Source organism: Galleria mellonella, unplaced genomic scaffold (genome assembly GCF_026898425.1).
Source record: "Galleria mellonella isolate WM207_F2 unplaced genomic scaffold, CSIRO_AGI_GalMel_v1 utg63, whole genome shotgun sequence".
Classification (NCBI taxonomy): Eukaryota; Metazoa; Arthropoda; class Insecta; order Lepidoptera; family Pyralidae; genus Galleria; species Galleria mellonella.
The window spans coordinates 14,092,642-14,103,099 of NW_026442130.1; the positions used below are offsets into that span (position 1 = coordinate 14,092,642).

A 10,458-nucleotide genomic window follows, 5' to 3' on the forward strand; every position below is an offset into this window, starting at 1 on the left:
TGTCCATGTACAATGAGTGGCCGGACAATCAACGGATTCCATATACGACAACCTTATTGGTCATAGACACCATTCGTTACGGGTTTTTGGTATTGTTTATGCGGGTCACGCTTGCCGCCAAAGACTGCCTCGCCCAGCTCTGAATAGAAAGAATCATGAAATCACGATGATAAAATTTGTGTTCGGCCTGCCAGCGAGTAGGTATGTTATTGTACGATGAATTTATAATACCTTCCAAGAATGATTGTCGACGAATTCATGAATTGCATATTGTTTCTGATAGACACACATTTGCTTGGATGTGTGGTTCGTTTTGCCATATGGAGAGTTTGTACAAAAGTCGTCGGCGTGTACTTTAGCTCTACCCTTAGAATAAGTATGTTACTCGTATACTACATCTACGGTACCACTCGTGTTTCAATTTCGCACAGCTGTTTTATTTTTATGGTTTGAAGATTGGGATATGTGTCAATGAAATTATAGAGTACGTAGGTATAATATCACAGTTCGGAGATGAAGAGATTGTTAGTTATCCAGACTACTAGTCTCATTGTTAACAATATACCCTATAAAGTTAACCTCCAAGTGGTTCCGGCTGGAAACCGTTGTGCTTAATTCTAGTCGTATTCATCACGATAGACTGCTATTCATTCTCATCTATCATACCTCACTAGTGCACTGCCAGAGTATATCGTTAGCGCAGGCAAGGTTACATTAAAAAGGTTAGATTAAAAAAATAGCCATTACTTAATAGCCAGTGCTTTTCAAAATCTAAAAATAAAGATTCCTGATGATCAAGTCCTAGAAATCTATTTAAATTTAAATCTATTTAAATATTAATTGAACTTATTGGGGAAAAAGTATTTTTAGTAAAGGATATACTACGTCTACGTCAACCGGTCTTAGCTGAGTAGAACTGCAATTTGCTGCTGAAGACCGTCAAAATGGAAGACAGTTCTGCAAGCCCTATGACAATGATTAAGCATTAAAAGAAGATATTATCATTATCATTGTCTCTCACTGAGCTAAATGATCTTAACACGTGATAAAGAAATAATAATTCTGCCTGCAAAAGGATTCTTAATTTAATAATGTGGTCAAATAGCCCCATTACTAGTAATATACACTATCAGGTCGACATCCACGTGGTTTCCTTTGGAAATCATCGTCGTAAATTCTAGTAGATTTTGTCAGGATGGGCTAAGTAATCAGCTTTCATCTGTAATCTGTCATCTCTCACTGGTGTACTGCCAGGGGATATCGATAGCGTCGGTGGGGTTACAATTCTATTATAATCCATTAAAAACATCCTACCTATGCTTTTTGGTAAAAAAAAAAATACCCATGAGGCAGCAGTAGGATCGACCCTTGCCACATTCTGATCGCCTCTTATACTCGATGGAATGTGAGCAAATCTTTTCTTATTCCTGCTATTATGTTTGTCAATAAATTAAAGTTTGTTGCACAGTAACAATCGGCTACTGTAAATGTATTTAGGGGGGTTTAGACCGTGCTCACCACAAGGGTGTAGCAACTTTCACAAAAACATGTCTTAGGAAATGTATTTACCTTTTTAAGAGGATTTATTTTACGCACATCCTCGTACTAGTGGTTCATTATACTTTTGAGATAAAACGGTTTAGTAAATCGTTTTTATAGAAAAATAGATTATTTATTGCGAAAGCAAATACAGCAAAAACATAATATACCTAATTTAGATTAATACGTCTAGATATAACTCAAAAATTACAAATGTATAACGCATCCGTAATATTTCTCAGATGTCACTTAGAAGTCTTACGACTTTCAGATGTCACTCAGCAGTCAGTTAGTTGTCAGTCATAATAAATCGATCGAATTGTCACAGCTGATTATGTCAAAAGAATTAGACCTTTAAAATTTTGTTTTGTATGAAAATCAACATATAAATTCTTATCATAATCATAACAAGGTGTTTCTCGCCACATTTAATGATAAAAATTTTAAATTAAACTGACCAGTGTATAAATTTAAAGAACAATGCACGATTTCACGAGCATATTAAACATTATATTTATAATAAGCGGCGGTGTGCTAACTTGTGTTATTTTGTTCATATTCGCCAAAAGGCAAATCACAAGATTTGCTCTTAGGTCCCGAAGAGGGCCACATGTTTCCATAGGAACTGATGCTAAAAAAGTAAGTGTATCACTACCTAAACTGGAAACTGTTAAGAAAGTAAAAAAAAAGATAAGATAAAATATATCTATGGCCAATTTCTATATACCATTTTTTTTCGCTACAGAATTAAGGTACATTATATAGTCAATACAGTAAAATATAACTTAATTCTGATTACCATAATAACTAATAATAAATGTTCATAAAAAACCTGATGGAAAGTGGTTATTGTCACATATAAACATGGAATTATTTATAGTTAGTAATAGTTACTATGTTCTTGTTATTTCAGTGTTTAAAAAAGGAGATAGAGCGTCGGATTGAGGCAGTGCCACGGATTATGCACGAGCCCAGACTATTGAGTGCTGAGCCCTCGCACTACATACTGGAGCCCCAGCAGCCATACCATTACAGGTTCAGAGCAGTGGATGATGTCAAAACACTCGGTAATTAATAGGTTATTTAAAAACAATTAGTTTTTACTTGCGACTTTGTCCTAATGATCAGGATATTCATTGATTATAATAAAAAATAACCTATATATACATAGTTCTCCATTCTATTTGTGTATATATCAAATATAATTATTGGTTGCTCAAGTCAACAAGTTAAAAAATGTTTATGATGCTCATGATTAAGGATCTCGAATTGATCCTGAAACTAGTCGAGCTTTCTTTATCTAATTATGTGTATGTTAGACCAGTAATTATTACATTAAAATACCAACTCACGTAATTTGGGTAAAGATTAATCAATAGAAGAGTAGCAATTTATCATTCTTGCAAACATTGTTTTGACCATATCTATATTTTCTTATTGAGATAAAAACTATACTATCTGTTGGTGTCTTTAAAAGTATTTTATAAATTGATTGAGCATATTCAGAAATTATCCTAAATAAACATAAGGACATGTATTTTTTTATATTTTAAGACTTAGCTGTCCAGACCTTAGGTTTAACAAATCTTTTTATCAATTGTCCTACTGGCATATTGGCATTACTGCTTGCAGACTTTTCAGACTATGACAGTCACTTTATTTCTTCTGTGGATATCCACATTCTGAGTTCTTTCACACCATAAAACTCTAAGCACTCTCTTCATAGTTTGCTTAATATGTACATCCTTTGTCACTATATAGAGTTGGCCAGAAGAGATCTTTTTAAGAGATAAGTCCACCCTTTCTCATAAAATTTATAAACTGTCTTACCTATATAATTTAAAAATGCAATAAAGAATGTAAAATCAATTGTGAATTATTTCTACTTATATTTGTAAAAAATAATGTCTCATATTAATTTATTTTGCTTCACTATATAATTTTAAATGTTATGTTTTATATACTGTTAAATAATGCATGTACTTTATTTATAATTGTTCCATATATTGTATGCTCCATGTCCTACTATACGAGGTTTGTCCGGAAAGTACGTATAAAAGTTTTTTAAAAATTTTATTTTACAATTATTCAGGTAAATCAATTTTATCCCCTTCAAAGTACTCCCCCTGTGACATAATGCACTTGTGCCAACGCCGTTTCCACTGTGAGAAGGCTCCTTGAAAGTCCTCTGGTTGTAGGTTTCTCAGCTGCCCCGTCGTAGCTTTTTTTATCTCATTTATGTCCCCCAAATGCCGCCCCCGAAGTACCAATTTGGTTTTTGGGAACAAGAAGTCACACGGGGCCAAATCCGGCGAATAGGGGGGGGTGTTCGGTCACCGTAATGGAATTTTTACTCAAAAACTCACGGACAACAAGAGAGGTGTGGGCAGGGGCATTGTCGTGGTGAAGAATCCAACGCCCCTCTCGCGCCAATTCTGGACGAACTCGTGCCACACGAGCTTTGAGGCGTCTGAGCACATCGACGTAGAATTTTCCATCAACTGTCTGGCCTGGAGGGACGAATTCTTGATGGACAATCCCCCGAACATCGAAAAAAACAATCAACATTGTCTTGACATTTGAGCGGGATTTTCTTGATTTTTTTGTTCGTGGTTCCCCGGATGTCTTATCGAATTAGATCGGCAAAAATTTCACGGCCATTCTTGCCGAGTTTCGAGAGAAACTTGATTACGACGCGCTGCTCTTCAACGGAAGCGGGCTCCATGCCGACGGGGTTTCGTTAAGAGGTAACTTCACAGATGGCGTGACAAGCCAGTTCGCACCGCACGGCGGTCAGACCAGAACTGAAGCATTGTTAGGGACATAAGGAAGGGGTCCTGCGCTTACCTGGCCTCCCCACTCCTCTTTCTCGCATTCCAGAACACTTTTATACGAACTTTCCGGACAGACCTCGTATAGTAGGACATGGAGATACTATTTAACTACTGTAATACCTTAATTTGACCTATGATCCACAATAAAGACATTTGTATTTGTATCTATAATCATTATCAACTTATTGACACTTTATTATATAAAGGATTGTAATTCCATCAAAAATCACATATAGTTAAAGAAATATTGTTAATCTCAGAGGAAGAAATCGCCCGCCAAGATCCGGGGCTAAAGCGGCATCCGCGCGAGTCGCTGCGCGCGTTCCTGCTGTCCTCCCTCGCGGCGCCGCTCGACGGACGCGGACAAAAGCTAGTTCACCAGTTCTGCGACACGTACGAGTTCGCACGACACCACCCGGGCGAGTTCGGCGAGGACGAGTACCAGGCGTACAGTCGCCTCTTGATGAAGTTGCTGGATGCGTAAGTTGTATAACTGAACTGTGGGTGTTGTTCTCGACATGTTTTATAGCTAGACTCGAGACCAATGATGTTTCAAGGGAAATAGTTTTCGTAATCGGTGGAAACATTAGAAGGGTAACCATCAGGTGGGGTATGTTTATGTGCTACTGTTAACAAAAAATCCCACAATTTAAATGTGAAAATTATAGGAACATTTTAAAAAGCATGCCTGGTGTGTCTGTTGCCATGTACTCTCCAATACTCCACACAAACCCTGCATGATGGATAATGGCACACGATCATCCTTTAGGCTGGGACTGTTCTGTAGGCTTCCAGTTTGGAGCACACGAGAAAATTTCAGTTAAACAAATCAGGTTCAGGTTTTGTATCGAGGAAAGGTACAAGGGCTTGCACAGACGACACTCCTCTGTGTACGGTCTAACCAAATAACCCGCGAGACGATGTCGAGTCGGACGGGCAAAGCGTGCAGTGTCGGCGGCCGCAGGGCGCGGCTGCTGCGCTGCGCGGGCCGGTCGCCGCGCGGCAGCCCGCGGCGCCGGCCGCCGCCCGCGCGCCTGCTGGACGCCGCGCGCCTGCGGCCCGGCCTGCCCGCGCTGCCCGGCGCCGCCAAGCTGCCCGCCGCGCTGCACCACTACACGGCACTCGAGGTGAGCACTGCACCACTCTACTGCGACAGGTGACCACTGCGCTACTTTACCTCCGCCTCCAGACGCCACCGAGCTGCCCGCCGCGCTGCACCACTACACGGCACTCGAGGTGAGCACTGCACCACTCTACCTGCGACAGGTGACCACTGCGCTACTTTACCTCCGCCTCCAGACGCCACCGAGCTGCCCGCCGCGCTGCACCACTACACGGCACTCGAGGTGAGCACTGTACCACTCTACCTGCGACAGGTGACCACTGCGCTACTTTACCTCCGCCTCCAGACGCCACCGAGCTGCCCGCCGCGCTGCACCACTACACGGCACTCGAGGTGAGCACTGCACCACTCTACCTGTGACAGGTGACCACTGCGCTACTTTACCTCCGCCTCCAGACGCCACCGAGCTGCCCGCCGCGCTGCACCACTACACGGCACTCGAGGTGAGCACTGCACCACTCTACCTGCGACAGGTGACCACTGCGCTACTTTACCTCCGCCTCCAGACGCCACCGAGCTGCCCGCCGCGCTGCACCACTACACGGCACTCGAGGTGAGCACTGCACCACTCTACCTGCGACAGGTGACCACTGCGCTACTTTACCTCCGCCTCCAGACGCCACCGAGCTGCCCGCCGCGCTGCACCACTACACGGCACTCGAGGTGAGCACTGCACCACTCTACCTGCGACAGGTGACCACTGCGCTACTTTACCTCCGCCTCCAGACGCCACCGAGCTGCCCGCCGCGCTGCACCACTACACGGCACTCGAGGTGAGCACTGCACCACTCTACCTGCGACAGGTGACCACTGCGCTACTTTACCTCCGCCTCCAGACGCCACCGAGCTGCCCGCCGCGCTGCACGATTATACTATACTGGAGGTACTGCACTAGTACCCCAGCCTCTCGCCCCCAAAAATTAGCGTCTAAATATTCTTGATTGATAGTGATGAACGTAAAATCTAGCACCGTATTGTCGATTTTTAAAATGATGCGAAATAGAATTTGAATCCGCACCTCCGAAATACCTTTTTGCACACCAGGTAATTGTAACCGTCGGCAATAAACATAAGCAACGCCATAACCTTGATAGTATCACCATTATATCAGCCATCAACTGTCCACTACTAATGGTCCATGGACGAAACAGTATACTCTGTTATGTCCACGGTACTGCTCATGTCTACAGGCGACGGTTACCACTTTCCATCAGGTGAGCCGACAGATTGTTTGCCATTCTAAATTGTATAATATAAAAAAACTATAGGCGTTCCCTATAAGAAAGATTTTGTAAATAGTTGCCACGCTTAACAGGCAGATTGGCAGCCGTGGTTAGGGTTTTAGTGATGTTTTAAGACTGATGCTAAGCTCTCTTAGTCACCTCTTACGACACCCACAGGAATGGAAGGAGTGGTCCAATCTATCCCAGAACCACATGGCTATTACAGAATACATTCTAACATATTGATCATATTGTATTAATTACACTAATACATTGACTTCGCGATGATTTCTTCTAGAATATGCCGGTAGAGACAAAACTGGAAGAAGAGGTGATACGCGTCCCGGTGAAGAGTCCCACGGAGCCGCTAGTGAAGCCGCCAGCGGACGAGACGGCGGTCTGAGGGCGGCGTACCCGCCACGAGGCGCAGACCTTGTAGTCGGGTTCAACTTGTTGGTATTAAGGTTCCGTACATTAGTACAATTACATTCGCATTATGTATGCGAAAATGTATCTTTGTAAAGTCTATTTTCCTGTTATGTTGTTAATGGCGTTAATATGGGATTACTTATGAGGATTTAAACTTCTAACTCTATGAAGGCTTTATTAATGGAATGGCAAAGTCGGTCAGTTTTTTTAATGCATGCTGTGGTTGCCTATAAATGTAAGAACAGTTAGATCTAATCTACCAGTGTATTGTACTAAAATATTTAGCTGTGTCTTGTGTTGGTAATCCAATAAATAAATAAATAAATAAGTGGCAGTCCCACCTGCGCTGTCGGTATACGCTGGCGGGGTATCAGTGAGATTATTATTATTACAACCGTTAACTGTCCTGCCAGCAGTTGCCAAGCTTGACAGACGGGTTGGCAAGCACAGTTAGGCTTTTAGAGATGTTTTAAGAGGGATGCTGCTGCCCATCCCTCGCCTTCCATTAGTCGACTCTTACGACACCCACGGGAAAGGAAGGGGTGGTCTATTCTATGCCGGGACCACAGCAAAATGTGGCAGTGAAATTATAAGGCACGGGGAGATAGCAGCCCTCAGGAATGGCAATACATGAGTGGTATTATGGACGCCATACACGCGTATTTTGTGATGACAATGAACCTGTTCATATCTATTGTAAATAAAGTGGTACACGTATCTACAATAAAAATACAAGCATAGTTACCTGTATCTGTGTAAAAAGTGTTAACATATTGTATTTGTTATGTACACTTGATTACTTGATTAGAATTATTTTAGTTAATTTTAAATTTTCAAACACATTTGAAATAAACAATCAAGACTCAACGTGATGTAAAAGCTTTTACAAGTAAATAGCACCTACATACAGTCGTCAAAACGTTGGCAATAAAGAAACAAGTAGATTGCGATAAGTCTCGATTTTATATTTAAAATAGAAATAATTTGTTTAATTTACCAGAGGGAGACTTTGTACAAAAGTCGATTGCTTGGGTACCTCTGTCCCATTCGTGTTTCAACCGTGAAGCAGTAGTGTTTGCATGGCTGTGTTTCGGTTTGAAGGGTGGGATATGGCGTGAATTTACTGGGTACAGAGGAATAACACCTGAGTCCTCAGGAATGGCAACGCATGGGGGGTATCATGAGCGAAACAGTATACTCTGTTATGTCCATGGTACTGCTCATGTCTATAGGTGACGGTTACCACTTTCCATCAGGTGGGCCGTCAGCTTGTTTGCCATTCTATGTTGTATAAAAATAAAAATTCCACTACCATTAGTGTATGTGTACATGTAGTGTATGACAACACTCAACGATTAACCACTATTTCTACCATTTGGCGTTCAAACTGCGAAAACCGGTTAACACTAGGCTCCGAGCAGCAATCCAATAATTTGCCTGAAGATGCCTCGTTTAGAGGTGAAACACGTAGGGCCTACCATGAAGTATTTTCCGAAATTTCGGGAACGAACGAAACAGAAATTTGATGTTAAAATTACATAATACATGCTGTTTAAAATTATTAAAAAAGTTAAAATATCGTTCCTTTCGACTATTAGAATAGGATTTATGATGAACGAAATGTTAAGCTTCATTTACTGGGTCGATTTTGATATGAACAAAAACACGAAATTGAGCCCGAAATTTCGGAATTTCATTTCATGGTAGACCACCGTGTCGCAAAACGTGCGCGAACAAAATGACAGTCGGAGATTGATGGCTAATATGGAAGGTTGTGGAACTTCTGGTAGTAATAATGGTAGTTTATCATCGAGTGTTGCCAGTCGCACACGTACTAAAGGTAGCGGAATTATCCAAAATAATTTAAATCAAATAACCAGTGATATGTACTCGCGCAAGATAACACCTAGTTTAATAAAATATATATGTACATATTTAATGTATGGATGATGTATGGCAGTCTTATATAAATACATAATTGATATAACTTAGGTTAGGTGGCTTTTTTTTAATGGGTGATAATGGAATGGTAACCCCACCTGCGCTATCGGTATACACCGGCGGGGCACCAGTGAGTGATGATAGATGAGAATGAAAGCAGGTCAGTTAGCCCATCGTGACGAATTCAACAAGAATTAGCCACGATGGTTTCCAGGGGGAGCCGCGTGGAGGTCGACCTGACAGGGTATACTACTAGCAATGGGTTCATTAGACCCCCATTACTAACAATCCCTTCCCCCCAGGTTAGGTGGCTTAGTTAGCATTTATATAGACATATTTAATAATAGTACATACAATATATGTATGTAGGGGGAAAGGGATTGTTAGTAATGGAGACTGAGAATCCCATGGCTAACAATATACTCAACCAGGTCGACCTCCACGCGGTTCCCTCTGGAAACTATCATGGTTAATTCCTAATGAATTCATCATGATGGGCTAACTGGCCTGTTTTCATTCTCATCTATCACCCTTCACTGGTGCCCCGCCAGCGTATCCCGTTAGCGCAGGCGGAGTTACCGTACCATTTTCACTCATCAAAAAAAAATATATATATGTATGTGTAATGTTATTTTGTAAATAAATATATGAGTATTTGTAATTTAATTTATAAATGTAAATAAATATTATAGAAAGAAAATTTATTCATTTATTTTACATTATCTTCACCTGTATGATTTAATACAAAAAATATAGTGAAATACCCTATGTATACCCTACTATATTATAGTTCATCTATGTACAAAATATCACTGAAACTAACATTATGTAGTTATTTTCAATCATATTGCATAAAACTGAGAATCGAGGTTTTTTTAATGGCTGATAATGGATTTTTTTTAATAGATGATAATGGAATAGTAACCCCGCCTGTGCTAACGGTATATGCTAGCGGGGCACCAGTGAAGAATAATAGGTTAGAATGAAAGCAAGCAGTTTTTTTTTTTTTTATTATGATAATGGAATGGTTACCCCGCCTGCGCTAACGGTATACGCTAGCGGGGCACCAGTGAGGGGTGATAGGTGAGAATGAAAAGACAGGTCAGTTAGCCCATCGTGATGAATACACCTGGAATTCAGCACGATGGTTTCCAGGGGGAACCACGTGGAGGTCGACCTGATAGGGTATATTGCTAGCGATAGGACTGATAGACCGCATTACTAACAATACCTTTCCCACCGAAAGCAAACAGTTGGCTTATAGTAATTAATTTAAAAAAAAAACAATCAAGATGGTTTTTCAGAGGGAACCTTGTGGAGATAGACCTGATAAGGTTTATTGTTAGCAATGGGGTCTCTAGTCCTATTA

At 41.2% G+C, this 10,458-nt stretch overlaps 1 protein-coding gene across 1 annotated transcript; it reads left to right on the plus strand.

The window, feature by feature from the left end:
* Positions 1-1,863: 1,863 nt before the first annotated feature.
* Positions 1,864-8,452, plus strand: LOC113515781 (protein C1orf43 homolog). The gene is made up of 5 exons (XM_052899902.1): positions 1,864-2,178; positions 2,453-2,606; positions 4,634-4,853; positions 5,338-5,500; positions 7,018-8,452. The coding sequence occupies exons 1-5, from the start codon at positions 2,020-2,022 to the stop codon at positions 7,120-7,122; spliced, it is 801 nt and encodes a 266-aa protein (XP_052755862.1). The 5' UTR covers positions 1,864-2,019; the 3' UTR covers positions 7,123-8,452.
* Positions 8,453-10,458: the final 2,006 nt, after the last annotated feature.